This window comes from Rhipicephalus microplus, chromosome X (genome assembly GCF_043290135.1).
Source record: "Rhipicephalus microplus isolate Deutch F79 chromosome X, USDA_Rmic, whole genome shotgun sequence".
Taxonomy (NCBI): domain Eukaryota; kingdom Metazoa; phylum Arthropoda; class Arachnida; order Ixodida; family Ixodidae; genus Rhipicephalus; species Rhipicephalus microplus.
Genome location: NC_134710.1, coordinates 166,971,297 through 166,994,093, shown reverse-complemented (window position 1 = coordinate 166,994,093; position 22,797 = coordinate 166,971,297). Strand labels below are relative to the sequence as shown.

Below are 22,797 nucleotides of genomic sequence, written 5' to 3'. Positions count from 1 at the left end.
AAAAAACAAAGGCATGCTTTATAGTTCGGTCGAGTTAGGTCATGGTGGCAATAAATGCGCTCACGGTTGGTTGTCGTTGTGCAGCGATAGTTGTTGCCAACTGTGTGTCGCGCACACCCTGTACGGCATATTCAATGCTCTGATGATCTGTCAGTTGCGCGGGACATCTTGAAATTACGTGCAGTTTCGCCAAAGAGTAGTCAACGAGGCTCTCACTGGGTGACTGGATGCGTCTGGTGATTATGGGCTGCCACTGCAAGAGCGTAAAGTTGTCCCTAAACTGGCTCTCGAAGGCGGTCTTGAAATTTTCCCACGTGTCAAAATAGTTTCCTGCCACGCTCTTCCAGTCTGCAGAAGATCCACGGAGCTTGCCAAGTGCTACGGCAAAGAGAGTAGATGGTGTCCATGACGCCAATACTTGGGTATGCTCGAGCTCTTCAAGCCACAGGTGTGCTGAAATGCTACCGTCACCTATAAAGGTTGGCAGTGAAGCCGAGGGATCAGGCAATGTAGTAACTTGGACTAAAATATTATCAATCAGGTAATAGAGAAATGTGCGTAATACAGGCAACCCTTATATATAGCCTTCATAGATTATACGAGAGGGTGTTTGACTCAGTCGAGGGGTGAGCAGTAATGCAGGCACTACAGAATCAGGGAATTGACGAACCCTATATGAACACAGTGGCAAAAATCTACAGCGGATCCACAGCCACCATAGTTGTCCAGAAAAAAAAGCAACAGAATCCCAATAAAGAAGGGTGTAAGACAGAGAGCCACGATCTCTCTAATGCTACTTACCATGTGCAGGGAACAAACCAGGATTAAGGATATCACAGTTGAAACCAAGAAGAAGAAATAGACATGGGCCAGGCACGTAGCACGTATGCAGGCTAAACGGTGGTCATTAAGAGTAACTAAGCATGTATAACTAAGCATCCTATTTAGTATGACTTGTTTTTCAGTAGCTTTGTGTATTCTAACTTGCTGTATAACTTGTTCGCTTTTTTCGCTATGCTCCCTTTTTGTGCCCCTCCTGCTTGGTCTACAGACTGCAGTATGTAATAAATAAATAAATAAAATAAATAACTGTCTGAATTCCCAGAGAAAGCAAATGCACGAAGGGAAGACAGAAAGTTAGGTAGGCCGATGAGATTAAAAAGTTCGCAGGTATAATGTGGCAACGGAAAGCACATGACCGGGTTGATTGGCGGATCATGGGAGAGACCTGTAATGACGATAATGATGATGATGATGATGATGATTTAATGGTGATAATGATGATGATGATGATGATGACCTCTGACAATATCCTTAGTAAACGTTTCTCACACTTTTCTTGCTTGAATGCACTTCTGTGCTCAGCGGAATGACAAGCAAACGAAAGATGGCTCTCGTTTGAAGACACCACCCAAATTTGTTGACCGCCCTTGAAATTACGCCACGTTCCATTGTAACCAATGGAACGCAGTGCGTGCTGAGGGATATACTTGACCTTTTTGTACTGTTAGCTCTTTGAAAAGGGATGTGGCGAGAGGTCGGAAAGGTTCTTAGTTTCGCAAAGCTCGGGACTCATCCTGCACTGCACCCCTGCTCTGCCATTTTAAAGCACCCCTAACAGCGGAAGATTTGGTTGCGTGTTTTTTTTTTCAGTAATCTGTAGCCTTGCGTCTGGTAATTCCGAAATTACATCGTCGATGTTTTAACGCACCCTATAATATTGCTAGCGGAGTTTATTCAGAACGATTTTAAGCCAGTTCGAAACGCCCGCATAAATACCATAAAAAACTAGCACCCCACAGCGGAGCAGCGCCTGAGATGACGTGCGCTTAAGACAAGCTCAAGCTTCGGTAATGCTGAAAAGCACAGTTTTGAGATAGGGGGACCAGCGGGCGTTTAAGAATGAAAGAATGTGGGTACTTCGAGCTTGTTCCCATCAGAAAAAAGTAACAGCATTCCTTGCGTAAGCAGGCTAAACCACTTTTAGAGCAGCCCGAGAACAGAGTGAGAGGGGTGATGAATAGTCGTCGCCGGGTGCCAGTCGGGGTATCTAGCGCGGCCTGCAAATGTTGTTGACTTCTGCAATGTCATGAGAGAGCCCCTGCCTATGTGAACTCAGAGCAAATGTCGATTGCATCTGAATACCTGGACGAGCACGAACCCTCACTTTAAAACCAAATTCAAAATATCTTCTAGGCAACGTTTGCCGCTAATAACTGGTCAGAGGTGGCCGCGCATGCAGGAATATCAAACAACACAAGCGTCTACAGTTTCCGAATTTGGTGTGAAGGGTCCTTCAAAACGGTGACTTTGATGGGTCAACACAACTTAATTTAAACATACAGATGTAATAATAAAAGGAAAAAACGTTTATCCTGCATTAAGAAGCATCTCTAAATGCAACGTACATTTGAACCTCATTGTTAACCAGTAAGAAAAGGGAGAGGGTAACGGATTTTGGTTGGAATGACTAGTAACACAGTGACAGGAGCGTTACTGTGCTTCGAGCACCCATAATGTTGCGTGATACTACTACTACTGCTGCTACTGATATTAAAAGTAATAATAATAATAATAATAATAATAATAATAATAATAATAATAATAATAGGAAAGAAAATGTGGGGACATTGAACGCAAAAGCGAGTGAGTGCTCAACGACTGATATATCTATACGGCTCTCTCCCGTGTCAAACGGTGGCTATGCACTCGAGAGAGGCAAGCAAGCGTTATTTCACGCAGAGCAATACGTTAAGACACCGTTCTCGACGACCAGTGTCCCAGAATACTGACCTTTTTCGACGAGAGACGAGTGGCCACTTCGCCTGTATACCACAGTCAAGAGCATCTTTCCCCGAAAGAAGATTATGGTGTTATTCTGACCGGAGAGGATGCAGACTGCAGGGTTCTCGCTTATTGCAGTTGATAGCACAGGGCACACATTTCATTTCGCAACACGTGGGTGCCCGCCACGTGATGAGATGCTCTTGCAGAGTGTGAAACTGGCCGCGCGACCAGTGGCTCGCGTGATGCATGTCCAGAGGTATGTTATTACTTGATTGATGCGCAACTTTGCGAAACGAAGCTTCAGAGCTACCACCTCAACGTGAGCAAACACGTAACAATCTGGCTTGTTCTCATTTGACGAGTGTAATATTCACCAATCGTGAATCATAGCACACTTACCTGAACCAGCTTCACGGAACTGTACGAGATAGCGGGTGATGGCGCTGTTTCCCCGGAAGGGCTCCCCCCACATCAGGAACAGGCTGCTCCCGGTTGCATTGGCTACTGTGACGTTTAGCGGTGGTCCGGGAACCTCTGCACAGACAGCGAGTGCAAACGTTACAACCATGACACCAAACTTTGTTGCCGGGAATTACTGAACGAACAAACGCGCTACGCCTATGTAGTGGGGTATAGTATATGTTCAAGAAAGTGAGGACAATATGCGATATTGGGCGTCTTCCTCTCATTTTGTAGCACCATTGTACGTTTGCAACGTTGAAAATTACAGTTTTTAGAGTCTATTATTGACTAGTAGCTCCATATATAGTTTGTGGTATGATAGTAACAAGGTGTCTATGCTTCTTAAAATGAAAATTATTTTCGGGCTTCTGGATGCAGTCTACACAGGATGGGCGAATATTGCTAATATTTAGATACTCTAGGCAGGAAAAACGAAGAGAAGCAAAGAAAACTAAGAGGTACTATAAATAGCAACAACATGGCTTTAAAGTGGCCTCAGAGTAATTAGCAGTACATAAAAATGTATTTATTGACACTTAAGACTTCCTTCGAAATAAAAGTTCGATAGCGAATATGAATAAAATCAAACTAATCTTTTCTTTTTTGTGTGCCATAAAATTCTGAAGATAAATAGCTTCAAGTTCCTCTAAGTTTTATTCGTCGAAATCAATTCTCGCACACAATGACGATACATGCATGATGAACAGTTACCAGCTGCGAAAATGACAAGTGACGAGCAAATTGAAATAAAATACATGTATACTACAGAGGCAGCTGACTTGTTAGAAACACCTTGACCATTGCCACAGGAAATTCGTTAAATACTACCTTAAGTCCTTTGTTAAAGCAATGAGACAATGTGGTCTGAAGTTATAAGCATCATCAGTATTGAAATTCTTTCCGCGGCTGTGAACCCAACGAAAAGTTTTGGAGCCAATCTAAGCGAGGGTGTGCCGTCGAGACGGGCTGATTATCTTTCTGTGAAGCGTGAACAAAGGTGTCTCAGGACTGGTTCAGCGCTATAAAAACACACGAGCAAGGAAAGGTCATTTTGAACTCGACTCTGTATCAAAGAGGATTGAAAAAAAAAATTGCTGAAGTGGCAGTCGTTGCCTAGGAGTGAAGCCATGCCTCTGGCAAGATGGCGGCTGCGGCGGCCATCTTACTAGAGGCATGATAAAGTATCACCGTTTAGTGATTAAGAACGAAGCGTATCCCTCGCATGCCCAACGAGTGTAATGTGGAAACTTTTTTTTAGGTAACATAGTGCTCCGAATGCGTCTTAGTGTTACTAGTTTTCCTTAGTGAGCCTCTAATCGGAGGCAAAGATCTTGGGAAATTCAGTCAGCCATTCTCGTTTCTGTGTGTTATTTCGCCGGGAACAACTATCTTTTAACATAGAACTAACGTAGAATTTACACTAACATAACAAAGCCACTTGATCTGTATGCGGGCACTACCAGAAAAGAGCATGTTTCCACCATCTTGGCAGTGACAAAGGAGGCTTCACTTCTGTTGACAAGGCATCATGGGAAGTTCCACTCCAGCATTTTTTTTTAATCCTTCTCGCTCTGTGCAAGGCTTCCCTGGCAAAGAAGGAGGCAACTGGGACATTTTTGAGGCCACCGTGGATATGGAGAGACATGAACCAGCGTGGTATTTATGGTCTGGGCTGGAAGCTAAAACAAGAACTGGTTGCTGTTGCACCTTTCGAGGAGAAGTGAAGTCCCGGAAATTTGCAGTTGCTAAGCAATAACTTCTAGCGAATGACAAGAGATTAGTCAACCACTCCTCATTCCCTTCTCCATAGCATCAGATAAATTAAGCGACTCGTTTGAATGAGCTGTCAGGCCACTACATTGTCCTACTCGAAGGCAAACATGCAAGTTTGGCACGTGTACCGGGAGCCGGGCTTTTCGAACATCACTCTATACTTGCCGAGATACTTCTTGGAACTCCGATCATCTAGCATCATAGGCCGTGTGCAAAATGTTGGTGTGGGGGCAAAACGTGGGGGTTGTGCGTTCGTGACCATATTTGAGCATTGTTTAGAATGTGCCCGCTCCACGTGCACTGTGTGGTGTCTTTCCTCGTCTTCGTGGGTGGACCACCGAGGCTGTCGAGCGCCGTATTGGCTGAAGCTCGGGACAATGCACCCAAGGTTTGCCAACGTGGCGTCATATAAGCGGACCACCTTTTGTACATGTTCCTCAATTCTTTGGTTCAGTCCTGCATTTTTGCAGCGAGCTCATTTTACTTGATCCCTTAATCACCTCCTTTCCACTTCTCACTTAATAACCATGTAAATGAATCTTCGTCATTCACGAGCACATCATCTGACTTGTTGGATGATTGGTGCTATGACGGGGACCTGCTACCAGATTGAGACCCGCGGGACCGGAGTGGCACCCAAGCCAGACGACGCTATTACGTTATGTTTAGTGCACTAAAAGAAGTTTTTCTATGTGAAGGATCACGAAAGCTTAATTAAGGTTTACTGTTAATAGAATAGCTAGATATAAATTAAATACCACTTTTAGGGCTGATTATGAGAGGGAGAAAGTATGCGCTCAGGACTGTCGTTTTTTGTGTTGAAGGCTAATTGAAAACGAAAAGTTTTTTTGTCATTCTTCGCATACTGATAGGAATTTCGTGAAATAAAGATCACTATGTAGAAATAGAGAAGCACGCATGCACTCATATGTGAAGGACCTATGGTGACGCGTCGGTGACACATATTCCTATTTTCTGTATTGACATTGGTAAAAAAAACTGGACGTCGCGTTCACTACCCTGCTGCACCGTTAATTCAGGCGACTACAGCAGCCATGCACTCTGTTGTCGCGATGCAGACGAACGAAATATATGAACGACTGAAAGGGGGCCTCCTTGGTAGCAACAGTGTGTGTTTACATTATTCTGCAGCTTACGTGTCAACAATGTGACGCATAGTGATATTTATATCTCATGGGTGAACATGAACTCACGTTTTCACAGGTTTTTTGACAAAGCCAATAACAGCGTTTCGGTAGGATCGAGAGGAAATCGTATTCTGCATTCTAAGTGAAGGCATGCGGCATGTTTGTGAACATACAAAAAAAAAGTACCGCGTCTTCGGCGCGCAGGCGTATGGCCAGTATAGAAACACGCACTGCACTTCCTACAATTATTTATAGCGCTGCTTCGGCTCGTGGCCGCAGTACTCAGTGTATTCAAGCTTCATTCCATGCACAAGAAACTGTCAAGAATAGATAAAATCATGAGCGTCTGCCGAACAAGCAGGTGTGATACAGGCAAAGGTCGGTCTCCCATAGCAGGTCTATATACGATATGAATAGACAGCAAAGCCTGGAAAAGCTGTGTAGCGAAACTGATTTATTAAGAACGATAGTCCTTCTTGGGGACCTTCGACACAAAAATTTTTGTCTGTCTGCCTGTCTTTCTATACATTTGTCTGTTTGTCCACCCTTAATGGTACCCTAAACGTTCTTAATGTGACCGAACGATACTATAAGCGGCTGACCTCATCCGCAGCACCCACCAATATTGCTCAAGGTTCAGCGTTCATACTTGTGCGACTGTCAATTAAAAAGCAATTATTGGGCATATCTGATGCGCCATAACAACACGTCTATATTCTGCATGTGTGTCTCTTACTACAGAAAAGACGTACATAAGTAATTATCAGGACCATAGCGTTTATCACGTTGCGCGGACCATGCAATGCTTGCACCAAAAGGCAAGTGTTTCCAACTCTTTGCTAAGACGACACGGTGGTGGCACCTACGCGTCGCCTTGCGTCCTACACCTTATCACCTCCGAGACGGGCGCGCAGGGCGCACGCGCTTCGTTTTCCAAGATAACTGCCAGATAGCGCTCATGCCTCACGTGTGACGTGACTTGATGCGCTCGTTCGCCCCCGCTGCACGCTCGAGGCACTCTGACGCAGCGCCTCCAGAATACCATTCACTGATTTTTCTTGCGCAGAACATTAAACGTTTTGTTCACTCTCTCCAGACGCAAGACTGTCATCTTTCAACGACATTTGCGGCGTAACATGCAGCTACGGGGTCAATGTTTTTGTCCGATAGAATCTGCAACTTACGCGAACTATATCACGTTATGAATTAGTGGCCCTACAATCGTTAAACTACGAGCCACATACCAAGCGGGACTGGCAGAACGGTGGAATATATGAAAGATGCCGGCTTAGAGACTTGCCTCTAAGTTGGCAGTTGTTCCTTATTGTCCCTGAAAGAAAGCCCACCATGCCTGAAGCATTATGGAACTTCTGATTTTTTTTTCACCACGGGTAAAGCAACATTGATACACTGGTATAATCGTTCACAACCGCATTGTGTGTCAGAGTGGTGGGTACATGATTTTGCTTTCTGCTATGGAGTATGTGATAGCTCGATGCTGCGGCAGCGATCAGTCAACTTACTGCATCAAGCAACAATGTTTTGCACGGTACCTTTTTTTTTCTTGACCTTTGAAGAATGTTTTTCCTTGACTAAAGCCTCAGCCAGGTAAATATTATCAAGTTTTTTTTAAGCTATGCCAGTTATGCTAGAGCTCGCATGATGAAACGCTTTACTTTTCAATGCCAGACAACTACCTTTCGGTCCACAAGCTGATTAAAGGGCTTTACACATCATATGTTGTTCACGTCGGGCCCACGAAGGCAGGAAGCTTATTGAGTGACTACACAGAAGACCGAATGGGAGCATGGGGAAAACATTTACCTTTTTTTTGCAATTTTACAGGTCGGTCGAGTCGGATTATTGATTGCGAAAGCAGTCGTCCTCGGCTACTTGAAAACATAGGTTGATATTTCCGTGATGTTTCCAAAATAGATGAAGAAAATGAACTATATAATATTAGGTAAAAAGTGAGTTGATCATGTGAAGGTATACTTTAGAACTCGCATTCAAGGACACATGCACTTAAAACTGATATAGTTCTTCATGAATGAAAAAAGCGATATTTCTTGGTTGAAACAATCGATATCAATTTTGAATCACATCGCTCAATATTTAAGAACAATATTTTGCTCAAAGAAAAAAATCTAACCCGTCATAAATTTGCGGAAGCAAGCCACGCGTTTAACACTCGTGGCACACACGTGCCGCTGCCTTTGGGGGTCGCCGTTGGCGGTGTTCTCATGTTAAACTATGGACAGTTTGTGCGCGCCCTGCGCGTGAAAAGGCAAAGAGCCACGGCAAGCGAGCAGCGTGCTTGAGCGCAAGAACAACGAAGCCAAATGGATTCACCATCACTCTTAATCGGCTCTGCTGGGTGAGGGCACCGTTCCAGGTTCAGCTTCCGTCGTGCGGTGCCTCACGCACACATGTAAGCATGCGGACTGAGGATTTGTGTGCATAATACAGCTGGCGCATACAAGCTGACAGGAACGGGTACTTAACGTCAGGCTCTGACATTTTCATATAGTTTACGAGAAACCGCCACTTCTTCATTAGTCTCTCATGTGCACCATGAAAGTGCGGAATCTTCAACGCCACTACCACGTGACATTTCTCGTGGCAGCAGCCCTTTAATAGGCCTGGGGCTGAAGTACATCTGCCAGGGTTCTCGTTAAGATGCGCAGCAGTATAGTCCCGCGCGCTGCACGCTTTAACCATTGGCCTAAATTACCTTGAACAAGGAGACGCATGCTGGTCTCGTCGGATCCGTAGTGGTTCTTGGCAAAGCAGCTGTAGATGCCAGAATCCTCGACTGTCTCCGTGGACACGATGAGGGTCGAAGACACACTTGACAAGGACTGGTTCGCCACTGTCGACACTCTGTAAGGAGGAGAGAAGACGAATGCTCTAGCATATGCGACGTCATATTCAGTAATTATTTGGTAGCATATATTTATTTAATAAATAAATATATGCTACTAAATAATTACTGAATATACATCTTCTTTAGAGCTTTTGTGAGAGGCGCTGAAGTTTTTGCTCGTAGACCAAAAACCGCCAGTCTTTTACAATGTATGAAAACGCACGTGGCAGCCCGTAATAGTCCGTAAGTATTGCGCGAATTACTTGATCTTTTCTAATGTTTATCTCATGGGTTCTGGAATTGAGTTCCGCGGAACCCAGGTTTTTTTTTTATTGGCATCGGTGTGCCCTCCGACATAAAGTAAATAAAAAGGAAAGCTTTATTTTCTGTATGAAGGAGTGGTCGATACAGTGGACCATACGTGCAGCGCACCAAGTCAGGTGGTCGGCCATGGTGATGGTGAAGGCCGCGTAGGGGGTGAGTGCGAGTTTGGTGAAGACCAAATGGATGATCGAGCGTTGCCTCTATGACTGGGGTAACGCAGAATGGGCATGTCGTAGGGGGAGGTTGTGCACCAGATATCCATGTAGCCCTGATTGCAGGAGTCAAGGCGGCGCCCACACGAATCCTCCTGAGCGCGACCTCCTCTCGGCGAGTTAAGCCACTGGGAAGGTATGATCCACGCGGAGAAATATGAGTGCACGCGTGGAGCGCCGGAGGGATTCTTTGTGCAGAAGCAAGCTGTCCTTCGGGGACAAGTAAAGTAGAGGCTCAGGGTGTTCAGTAGAGGCTCAGACTCAGGGTATCTATCTATCTATCTATCTATCTATCTATCTATCTATCTATCTATCTATCTATCTATCTATCTATCTATCTATCTATCTATCTATCTATCTATCTATCTATCTATCTATCTATCTATCTATCTATCTATCTATCTATCTATCTATCTATCTATCTATCTATCTATCTATCTATCTATCTATCTATCTATCTATCTATCTATCCGCTTACGTCTGGGTGCTTTCATGATCAACGCCCTAACATGGCGTGAAGGAAAATTATTAAGGTAGGGTAAGAGGGTTTGATGAATAAGGCGTGCTGGTCTAGACATGAATGAGGTCACATTACCGTCCCGTACTTTGTGAAACACTTTTCGCCAGACAGTGGCACATACCCATGCTCGGGTATGTGCCACAGGTGATTGACACTTATTATCTACCTAGGAACGTCGAGAACACACATGGGTAATTTTAAAGCGTAAGCGTTAAAAGCTCGCATGGGCAGCGTTGACCGTACGAATGCAAATAATAAGTGTCAGGGTTCCAGCTGTAATCGAATCCCAGCACTCTGAGGGGCAATTAAGTATTCCATAATACAGAGCCACGCCAGGTCTCGGAGCTGCTTTTGAAATAGAACCTTACGTTTGTGAAGCGTCCATTGGGGATGCAGTGATGGCTATACAATTTTGTAATTGTTACATATGCTGTCCAACAATAAATGCCGTCACATCGGGTTACGTCACTGGTAGTTAGGTGCCATCCGCTGAAGTTAATTTATGTAGCAGTGTCCAGTAGTTAGGTGCCATCCGCTGAAGTTAATTTATGTAGCAGTGTCCAGGGCTACCATGTTCGCGAGTACCAGCGCTTGATATAAGCGATCGCTTCTGGTGTTGCTAATACTCATGTTCCGGTAGGCATCATTGTGCAAGTGCAAAAAAACTTGTTTTGAAAACATCTACCACTTTTATAAATAAGTATGTGCGTGCAACATGTTACATATATTTAGCCTCATACCATAGCGCGTAGCTCGTTAAAAAAAATAACGCGGTCACTTTCCCCTCGCATGCTTCACATATTGTCGATTCCGAAGGTACGTGGGATCTGCTGAGTTTAATTTTTTCTGTGTGGATGCCACTGAAGAATTTCTTCACTACTACAAAGTTTGCGTATCGATTTTGCCAACACAATGTGCCGTCGGGATGGGCGTTTTCCGCGTAGGTAGTCTATACGGATGCGCGTGGGCGCACGCGCCTCGATTTTTAGGGGCCAGAATGGTGCGAACCAAGTGACATCTGGTGTCAAAAACGTGGAAAGTCCTCCCACCCCCACAAACACAAGAGAGAGAGAGAGAGAAAAAAAGGTGCCAACTCAGGCCTTCGCGATTGCCTACCTACTGTCTCGCGACGGGCAGTTTCGGAGGCCAAGGGCCATCACTTTCGATTTCGAGGATTTCCAGTGAAGGTACTGCTCGGAGCTAAAAAAGACTGATTACTGTAAATATCTTGACAGGAATGGTTTTTTTTAAAATAGCGTAGATAATTGAATCTCATATTTTGTATAACGGCACATTGAGAGAAACAGTTCCGCCACATGCCCCAGAGTCAGAAGCCATCTCATCATTATTGCTAAGGCCTGTACATTTGCAGAAATATTTCTCGTTAAATGAGCATTCTGGGCAAGATCTTTATAAGGGTAAGAATTTGTGTGTGATGGATGCGTTCAAGATAAAAAAAAAAACCTGTTGTGGTTTTCTGCACCAAACAGACATTGATTAAAATTTGTCATTGTGGGGTAATGGCAGGGGTGACGTTCGTTACATTATTTCGGTAATATTAACGGTAGCAAGTTACTTTGTTTTGTAGGGAACGTAGGGTGATAACGCGTTATTTTTTTGTTAGAAGAAAAAGTAACGTACTAAGTTACTTTTTTTTCAGTAAAGCATACAACAGGGGCTTTAGTTTGTATGATCAGCAGTTTCTATGCAGAGTTTGCAAAACGGCTTCTCTTTCACTCGGGCTTAAATCAAAGGTAATTTGTTGTATAACATAACGCTGTGATTGCAAAAAAAAAAAATATTCGCCTAACGTTGAAGTACATGGAATGATAGTGTTCTGCATGTAATTTTATTGCATAGTTAGGCAAAACGCCAGTGACCTCAATGCCACAGATACTAATCTGGGTGCACACAAACGTAAAGGCAGATGTTGTATGCGGTGGTTTCATTTCGCTTCTTAGGTGATAACCCTTTTTTTTTCACACTGACCAAAGCAGACAAAAACTTCGAGTACCATGCAAACCACAACATGACGGAAGCAATGAACCAATATACGGAGCTGCCCTAAATGTGACTCATCCGAAGAATGGTGAAGGCAAGGTGGGAATGGGAGAAGGCGCATGAACGCCACGGTCCGTAAGCAGTAAGAAGGGGACCACAGGAACCCCGCGGTGCAGGTGAGCTGTCAGCGCCGCGAACCCAGGCGTGCGCGAAGAGGTCGGGAAGCCAGGAAACGTGAAAAGAAGGAGCTCGCGGAACCTACCAACAGCCAAAGTGAGGAGAGAGAGGAAGCTGTGAGAGCCCGGCGGCTGAAGCAGAGAGCTTAGAGAATAAGGGGCGATGTGTCCGCTGCGCGCGACAGCTCGCCGTGGCTTGACTAATTCAATCGCCTCGCATCTCTCGGTCGCTTCCCCGCGATACAGCGGCAGCAGCAGCAGCCGGGAGATGCACGGGCGGCCGAGCGACGGCGTCCATTAGCCGATATAGGCCTACGGCGGTGTCGACCGACCTAGCACGCGTTCGCCAGGAGCAGCCGATCTAGGAAGCAGCAGAGAAAAACCGACAGTGAGCGACGACGGGCCTGAGGGAGGGAGTGTCACAGAAAGCTCAACTGCGGCTTCGCCTTAAAGCGTCCCCCCGGCGTTATGAAGTTTTAACGAGAGCCCCCCCCCCCTCTCTCTCTCTCTGTATATATATATATATATATATATATATATATATATATATATATATATATATATATATATATATATATATATATATATATATATATATATATATATATATATATATATATATATATATATATATATGTATGTGTGTGTGTGTGTGTGTGTGTGTGCCTATCTATCTATCTATCTACCTATCTATCTATCTATTTTAAAGGTACTACTAGGAACATACAAGCCAACTCAACCGAACGTTATGCCATACTCACTCGAATAATAACCTAAGAAGAGCTGTTTGTGACGCTTCATTGCCTTTGACAGTTCAATAATAAGTGTAGCCAATACGAACAATACAAATGTTATGGCGAGAAGGGTCTCTCCGCACGCAAACCATCGATTTACAAAGTCCTCGTCGGCGAGTATACCACTCACGAGAATAAAACAGCTGCTGACACCTTGCCTGCTATTGTGTTGCATAACACAACAGAGGCTGCGGGTACTGCGGAGTGATAGAGGGGACTTAGTAGTGATCTATAGTGAGTTTCAGTAACATCTTTAGATAATTCCTTTAACTCATTCTGCGTTATCAGGCACTGATAAAGGTGGGACAGCGTATTGTAACATTTCAACAGCACATCCCAAAGAAGATAAAATATGGGGTAGTCGGCTAGCTTTAGAAAGCTCAGGAATTGTTGCTATTAACACTCAAGGCAGGCGACGACGTTTAAAAGTGCCTGCCTTTACGATATTGTTTTGGCTATTCATTGATGATTATTATTGAACGTGGAAGAATTGACGGCTTGCGTAAAGCAATTGCGGTAGATTTTTTCTGCCCTGTAATTAGAATGTCGTTGCCCTACTACTGTGCCGATTACTAAGTAATTTCAAGGTGTTTACAGGTAAGCTTTTCCTTAGTCGAGGCGAATGGTTAATGTGCCCGAGTTGGTTATATAATGGTGGTGGCACTGCAATGCAGTCTGGATATTACAGAGCAGCTTTTGAAGTCAAGTAAAGTTTTTTGCCACATAGATACAAAACATGTTTAAACAGAAAGGATGGTGAGGTAAAAGCTGCATATAGGCAGCTTGGCTTGTTCCATCTCACCGAACAATAACAGCAGCAGTAACATTAACAAGAGTTCTCCCTTGTCGCAACAATAAAATAGGAGTACACAAAGCAAATTGATATAAAATTGAGTAAGAAACACACATTCTCAATAAACACCGAAACTAGGTTGGTATTCGTTAAATATAGTTGACACAATGTCATTTTAGAGAGATGACGTATGTTGTCATGGTATAGTTTATATTTGTTTAATGTTAAAGGAATACAGTTGGAGAGTGTTTCAAAATCGTAGTTTGCGCGTGGTCGTGGAAACGCCCCATGTTTGGTGTGTCGGTTTAAACGAGATGATTGGTTGATTGACAAGTTGGTGATGTTCTTGATATGAGTACTGTTTTTAGTCGTTTTATGTTTAAAAGAACTGATAAGCTGATACTCATAAAAGTGGTCAACCCTGATAAATTTGAATTTCAAAAAAAAAAAAAGATCATGCTTATGTTTATTGCAAGGCTCGCTTCTGCAGAGTGACTAGATTATCTAATGAATGTTTTTTGCTGTTTGACCAAATGAGGTGGCAATGTGCACATGTGAAGCAATAGTGCATTATATATCATGAGTTTCTGTTGTATTGGTAGCTGTTCCTGGCTTCTGCGCAACATAGCTTTGGAAAGCTTAGATATTAAGTTACTTGCATGGCAGTCCGAATTTACTAGTTAATGAAAAATAACATCAAACGTTTTAGCCGACGCAGAAAATATTGATATTGAGTCATTTAGCGTAAGAGTCTTTGTGATATTGCAAGGCGCGGATTTCGCTCTAAAAAGCACTGTTTTTGATTTAGAGCAATTGAGCTGAAGTGAATTTTTTTACCAACGAATTATATATTTTCTTAGTACTTCATTTACCAAATGTATAAGCTTGTCATCCTTTCATCCTAAAACGAAGAAAGTGGTATCATCCGCGTAAATAATATAGGTAATTGAATCATCAACATTCGCAATATCATTTCGTATGTATAACAAAGAAAGGTGGGCCCAGTATGTTCTCCTGAGGCACACCCTGCCTAGTAGGTTTTAACGAAGAGTAATGTCTACTGATTATTACGCATTGTTTCCTTTTTGTTATGTAACTTCTAATTAAATCTGAAACAATCCTGCAAAACAGAGTTCGAACGCAGAGTTCGAACGGGATGAGTACCGTCCGCATCCAAACGAAGGAGGCTGAAGAGGAGACAAGTGGATGAAACATAGCTTAGCCGGGCATAGTGAAGTATAGCAAGGCGGTGGGAAATTAAAGTGAGAGTGACATTGGGGGGTGAGGGTAAAGTCTAGCATAACCACCTATAGCATAACATAGCAGGCAGGGCGACAGGAAAATGAGAATGAGGAGGAGTGACGTGAGGAGAAGGGAGATGTAAACGAGGAGGGGAGAGGGCAAAACACTGCGTATCCATGTAGAGTACAGTATAGAAAGAAGGCGTGGATGGAAATTGAGAATGAGGAGGAGGGTAAGCAGGAGTGGGGAAGGTGAAACATAACGTAGCCAATCTAAGGAATATTATAGCAAGGGGGTGCTGAAGAGAAGTGAGGGTAGTGATGGTAGGAGAATGTACACGAGGAGGTAGGGCACAGCACTGAATAGCGGATGTGATTTGGAGGTTGGAGACATGCGGATGGTGAAGCGGAGAGGAAGATAGTCCTTCACAAAACTGTGTCCATATTCCCCTAGCTTTGCATATCTTTGCGTTTCGTCGCTGACGCTTCCTCTCAGCTCCGCACACACCCTGGCCTTTAAAATGTGGAGTTTGTTGAGGCCACCCATAAACTTTTTTGGACATTCAGAGAGAAATGCAGAATGTGGAAGAGTATTTTGTGGGTTGCAGGCGGGTCTAGCATTGCAAGATATTTGCCCCTTTAAACTTGTGTTACAACATGATTTTCAAAAGCGAAACGTGGGTATACGAACAAGACGGCTCGCGCAGTATGGCGCAGTAGTTCACATACCGGTAGCCCGCGAGATATTTCTTGGGCCACCAATTCAATCAGACAGTAGCTGTCGCGTCTAATCTTGAAAATGGTAAACGTTACAAAACTCGCATGTGATTGGTCATAAGCGATGTTCATATTGGGGCGTTGTGTGTCGGTGTGGGTGGCCGAGCAGAGTACCGTAATGCAGAATGGAACCTAGAGTAACGGAACACTGTTTCACTCTTCGTGGTCGTATTTTCTAACTTATCAAGAAGATATTCGCCGTTCTGACCCACGTTGCGGCTAGCTTTGCTGATAGGTACACAAGAGGTTAGCTTGTAAGAGTAACATAAAAAATTATCGGCACATCCCTATCCCTTTGACCAGTTAATTGCATGAGTGGTGAATGGGGGGGGCTGCGTTGTTTGGGCAGAAAAGGAGAACATTGATCAGGTGGCCGCTTACTTCGCGTTGACGCGTTAGTCAGTAACAAACTGCTTCGCTCGATGGAGCGGCCTTATTACCACAAGCCAGCGTTTGGTTGAGTTAAGGCAGATCAGATCCTAAACAAGTTAGCTGCAAGCCTTGCTTAGTATAAGATTTCTATTTTCTGCACTCTTATTCATTGCTTCTATCGCATACTGCCGTCTAAACTTCTGATAAAATACAATTTAAAAAAAGAAAGGTCAGAAATCGCCTGAAAGCGAAGTCAAAGCAAACGACAAGAACCACCAGACAGAGTGTGTCAAAGAGACATTGTTCGAGATGGTACTACTGGTTGTTGTCTAGTTGTTTGCTTAACCCAGCCGCAGATAAATTCTCGCGCATTGATCACACCTCGCTTGTCAGGAGGGGACATAAAGCAACGCACAGCGTGCAACAACGCTCTTCTTTACGCTTTTTGGATTGGAAGTGAAGCGAGCAGAGAAAAGGAAAGAAAGATACGAGAAGCTCTCAAAGCCGCCGGTTATATCACGCCATTATTGTGCACCGGTGCTGATCGAGTTCGTGAAACTTCGCAAAACATTTCCAGTGGTACAATGATAGAAGGATAAATAAATAAGGCAAGAAACGTAGACGAAAGGGCAGAAATGTCAGGAGTGGTTCGAATGCAAAGTGGTTAAAATGAATTCGGTTCTATTTGCGCAACACCGAGGAAACCGAATGCATGGTTGAAAAAAAGAAGAGACAGAAGAAAAAGAAAGAAGAAGAACTTACACCCAAGCAATAGCAGCGCTTCGTTCGGCGGACAAAGCAGAAGTGCGTGCATCAGTCATGTGGACGATTGATTCGCGGCGAGGCGCTCGACGCCTGCACGCGGCACTCGGAAAAAGGCTGGGGGGCGTCGCGAACTGCGAGTTTTTGCATCGCCACTCTGAACGCGACGGCTGCAGCCCGGAGTATTCAGAAAAGCAGAGGAAAAGTTGACAGCATACTTGCGAAACAGAATATATATGCATACGGCTATCAGCATCCTAGCCTTCTAAATGAAAAAAAAACCGCAATATATATATATATATATATATATATATATATATAATGAGATCTAACAGACAGTAAAGCCAAGGAATGTACAGGGGAAGTTATTAGAACCAATGGAATGTAAATAAGAAGAAAGAAAAGTGGATGAAAAAATAACCAGCCGTGAGCAGGAATCGAACCTACGATGTTTGAATAACGCGTTCGATGCTCTAACCATTGAGCTACCACAGCGGCCTTCCCGCGATCCACTTTTTTGAGTTTATATGTGAATTTAGACGTAGGAGTGACAGTCAGCGCCATCTATAAGCCAAGCGAGATTCCTGCGCACGGCTGGTTATTTTTTCATCCACTTTTCTTTCTTCTTATTTACATTCCATTGGTTCTACTAACTTCCCCTGTACGTTTCTTGGCATTACTGTCTGTTAGATCTCATTAATATTGTGTTAAAACAGGAAAAAACGAGCCCCTAGGTAGACACTTCTTCCCCTTATTTCATCAAACGAGGGTCTCGTACTGGCAGACTTGGTGTCATTAGGTTGTATACGAGGGACTATTAATCAGCTGCCCGCTCATAATAAGTTCACGTGCTACGTGACGCCAAACATGCGCATAAAAGAGTGTTTTCACACTCGTCGCTTGGCTTATAGATGGCGCTGACTGTCACTCCTACTTCTAAATTCCCATATAAACCCAATAATGTGGATGGAGGGAAGGCCGCTGTGGTAGCTCAGTGGTTAGAGCATCGAACGCGTTATTCGAAGGTCGTAGGTTCAATTCCTACTCACGGCTGGTCATTTTTTCATCCCCTTTTCTTTCTTCTTATTTACATTCCATTGGTTCTAATAACTTCCCCTGTACATTCCTTGGCATTAATGTCTGTTAGATCTCATTAATATTGTGTTAAAACACGGAAAAACGAGCCCTTAGGTATACACTTCTTTCCCTTACTTCATTAAACGAGGGTCTCGTACTGGCAGACTTGGTGTCATTAGGTTGTATACGAGGGACTATTAATCAGCTGCCCGCTCATAATAAGTTCACGTGCTACGTGACGCCAAACATGCGCATAAAAGAGTGTTTTCACACTCGTCGCTTGGCTTATAGATGGCGCTGACTGTCACTCCTACTTCTGAATTCACATATAAGCCAAAAAAAGTGGATGAAGGGAAGGCCGCTGTGGTAGCTCAGTGGTTAGAGCATCGAACGCGTTATTCGAAGGTCGTAGGTTCAATTCCTACTCACGGCTGGTCATTTTTTCATCCCCTTTTCTTTCTTCTTATTTACATTCCATTGGTTCTAATAACTTCCCCTGTACATTCCTTGGCATTAATGTCTGTTAGATCTCATTAATATTGTGTTAAAACACGGAAAAACGAGCCCTTAGGTATACACTTCTTTCCCTTACTTCATTAAACGAGGGTCTCGTACTGGCAGACTTGGTGTCATTAGGTTGTATACGAGGGACTATTAATCAGCTGCCCGCTCATAAGAAGTTCACGTGCTACGTGACGCCAAACATGCGCATAAAAGAGTGTTTTCACACTCGTCGCTTGGCTTATAGATGGCGCTGACTGTCACTCCTACTTCTAAATTCCCATATAAGCCCAATAATGTGGATGGAGGGACGGCCGCTGTGGTAGCTCAGTGGTTAGAGCATCGAACGCGTTATTCGAAGGTCGTAGGTTCGATTCCTGCTCACGGTTGGTTATTTTTCATCCACTTTTCTTTCTTCTTATTTACATTCCATTGGTTCTAATAACTTCCCCTGTACATTCCTTGGTATTACTGTCTGTTAGATCTCATTACTATTGTGTTAAAACACGGAAAAACGAGCCCTTAGGTATACACTTCTTTCCCTTACTTCATTGAACGAGGGTCTCGTACTGGCAGACTTGGTGTCATTTGGTTGTATACGAGGGACTATTAATCAGCTGCCCGCTCATAAGAAGTTCACGTGCTACGTGACGCCAAACATGCGCATAAAAGAGTGTTTTCACACTCGTCGCTTGGCTTATAGATGGCGCTGACTGTCACTCCTACTTCTAAATTCCCATATAAACCCAATAATGTGGATGGAGGGACGGCCGCTGTGGTAGCTCAGTGGTTAGAGCATCGAACGCGTTATTCGAAGGTCGTAGGTTCGATTCCTGCTCACGGTTGGTTATTTTTCATCCACTTTTCTTTCTTCTTATTTACATTCCATTGGTTCTAATAACTTCCCTTGTACATTCCTTGGTATTACTGTCTGTTAGATCTCATTACTATTGTGTTAAAACACGGAAAAACGAGCCCTTAGGTATACACTTCTTTCCCTTACTTCATTGAACGAGGGTCTCGTACTGGCAGACTTGGTGTCATTTGGTTGTATACGAGGGACTATTAATCAGCTGCCCGCTCATAAGAAGTTCACGTGCTACGTGACGCCAAACATGCGCATAAAAGAGTGTTTTCACACTCGTCGCTTGGCTTATAGATGGCGCTGACTGTCACTCCTACTTCTAAATTCCCATATAAACCCAAAAATGTGGATGGAGGGACGGCCACTGTGGTAGCTCAGTGGTTAGAGCATCGAACGCGTTATTCGAAGGTCGTAGGTTCGATTCCTGCTCACGGCTGGTTATTTTTCATCCACTTTTCTTTCTTCTTATTTACATTCCATTGGTTCTAATAACTTCCCCTGTACATTCCTTTGCATTACTGTCTGTTAGATCTCATTAATATTGTGTTGAAAGACGGAAAAACGAGCCCTTAGGTATACACTTCTTTCCCTTATTTTATATATATATATATATATATATATATATATATATATATATATATATATATATATATATATATATATATATATATATATATATATACAGTGTGTGTGTGTGTGTGTGGAGAGGGAGTGAGATATAGAAATAAGGTGGATACTCAGTGCAACAGTGCCGGGCTGTTATGCCAGCGAGTCCTCGTCAAACGACCGTGCCTCTGAAAAAGGCAATCTGGGTCAAGGCCAGCCCGCCGTCTGCCCGACGCGAACATCTCAACGGCGTGAACACGCGCGGCGCCTCTCTCGCCCACGTGCATTGAGTCATCGGCGCACGTGACAGCGAGCCGGCGTTCTCGTGCCTGGTGGTCTGACGCATGGCGCGGCGACCCCCCATTGGCGGAATCTGCTCAGACGACCCGCGGCGCTTCTGATTGGACACTTTGGTTGGACCCGGTGCAAATAAAAGAAGCCCTGCGGCGCGTCGCGATCGGCAGTCCTAGAGAGAGGAGTCCCCATGTCGGAGAGCCGACATGTGTGTGAGTCAGCGGTCTTAGGCGAAAGACTGACCTATGTGTTAGAGAGAAGAGCTCGGCTCTTCGAGTCTCTGTCGGCCCCAGTGCCGAAATTGTAACGCCTCTGTAAATATGCTGTACATAAACCTTGTTTAACTCACCGTCGTCTCGTCCGCTCGTCTTATCAGCTCTGCGCAGAAGCAGTCGCGAGCTGATAAACATACGCTACCAAACGGCTGGTGACCTTCCCGGCGGAGTTGAAAAGCAGTGGCGCCTCCGGAGCCGTGTTGGCGTCGCCGTCTTTCTCAACAGTGGTGGCTTCGGCGGGATAGGCCCGTCGTTTCTCAACAGTGGAGGTCAGCGGCGGGATAGGCCCGGCGCTACGCAACAGTGGTTGGCAGCTGCGGGATCGGCCGGCGTCAGCGACATCGATGCGGTGAGTGCCTGATGTTTTCCCCTCAGTTCACCAGACTACTCTAGCTCAGGTTGTAGTAGTTTAGAGAAGGGCTGTGTGAAGCATTAGAGTGAGCTTTGATCGTTTCAAGCAAAGTCGAAGTGCTTTGAAACCAAAGTTAATGCGGAGGGGGTAAACACGGGAGAGTGAAAAGTTGCTTGCGCGTCTTGCTAGTTGACTTATAGTGGGTACGGCAAGTAAATTGTTAACAGGGGAAACAGCAAGAGGCTAGTGTGAACGATGGAGAACCTTAAAGTGAAGGAACTCATCGAAATTTGTGAGGAACTCGGCATTACTTTGGGCCGTGCGAAACGAAAGCAAGCGATCCTTGAGATCATGAAGGATGAGGGAGTGTCGGCTGAGGAAGTCGATGAGGCCTGGGTGGATATCAAAGCACGCCGTGAGGAGGCTGAAAGGCGAGAAGTAGAAGCTCGCGAACGTGAAGAAAGGCGCGAAGCTCGCGAACGTGAAGAAAGGCGAGAAGCTCGCGAGGAGGCCGAGAGACAGGAGCGCCTCGAGATGAAACGAATAGAATTGGCAATCCTACAGTGTTCGCAGGCGCCTAGCGTAGCTTCTCCGACGAGTCAGGTCAGCGGTTTTAGAATTCGGGACCAACTGCCACCGTTCGTAGTAGGCGAGGACATGGCGAAGTACCTCGTCAAGTTTGAACACGTCTGTGAGCGAAACGCTTTGGAGCGGTCTCTTTGGGCGCAGAACCTGTTAGCTCTTCTTCCCGGCGAAGTGTCCGACGCATTAACTTGCTTGTCTAGGGAAGCGTTTGAGAGCTATGACGAGGTTAAGGAAGTGCTCTTGAGACGGTACAAGTTGTCACCCGAGGCTTTCAGGCAAAGGTTCCGGTATGCTGAAAAGGGGAATGAGTCACACGTTGACTTCGCGTTTCGTCTTAAAGCCGATTTAATTGAATGGCTCAAGGGCGAAGGTGTTTATGATGATCGCGATAAAGTGGTGGAATGCGTTGCATTGGAGCAATTCTACCGCTGCATCGAGGATAATGTCAGACTTTGGCTGCAGGACAGACTTGGGGAAGTACAGTTAAATAAGGCAGCTGAGTTAGCTGAGGAGTATTATACTCGCCGAAAGTTGCATAGCAGGGCAGTGCGCGTTGAAAAGGATGAGAGAAAAGAGAGCTTTTCAAGGAAACCTGATCAACGGAAACCCGTTCCGCACCGTAATTTCAAAAAGGACCCATCTCTTACTAAGGACAGTGTAGGGGAAGGGCAAGCAGAAGCGGAGAGATCGAGTGAGGTTTCTACCACACAGGCATTTGAATCGGACAACAAACGGAAGCCGCTAATCTGCTACAACTGTAAAAAGGAAGGGCACATCGCGAGAAACTGTCAGGAAAAATTTGCCTTCGCAACGATCCGAGAATCAGAAAAAAACATTCGGTTGTTGGAGCCGTATCTCCAAGAAATTAGGGTCAACGAGAAAACGTGCCGAGCACTTAGAGACTCAGCGGCAACCATGGACGTTGTCCATCCTTCATTGGTGTCTCCGGATGACTTCACAGGAGAATGCGCGTGGATTAGGCAAGTCGCCGAGGTGCAGAGTGTTCGCTTACCAATCGCCACGGTTGTCATTGAAGGCCCGTTCGGTAAGCTTTGCACCGAAGCAGCTGTGTCTGCCGCGCTAAATGATCGTTTTCCTTATCTCTTCTCCAACAACTCAGAGCAGCTTCTCAGAGAGCAGGGTAAATCGTTCTTCCCCAACTTAGCGTGCATGGCTCTCACGCGATCGCAAGCGCGAAAGCTTTCGCGGAAGCTTGACTTGGTTCCATGCGGTG

The 22,797-nt window shown here is 44.7% G+C and overlaps 1 protein-coding gene across 6 annotated transcripts in view; it reads right to left on the bottom strand.

Moving 5' to 3' along the window:
• LOC119176937 (cell adhesion molecule Dscam1) overlaps positions 1-22,797 on the bottom strand; it is a 640,641-nt gene that overhangs the window by 107,630 nt on the left and 510,214 nt on the right. For all 6 annotated transcript variants that reach the window (XM_075878151.1, XM_075878149.1, XM_075878150.1 and 3 more), the window contains 2 exons: positions 8,905-9,053; positions 3,187-3,321 (listed from right to left, as the gene is read on the bottom strand). In XM_075878151.1, the coding sequence (XP_075734266.1) occupies positions 3,187-3,321; positions 8,905-9,053 (284 nt within the window). The remainder of the gene's footprint in view (positions 1-3,186; positions 3,322-8,904; positions 9,054-22,797) is intronic.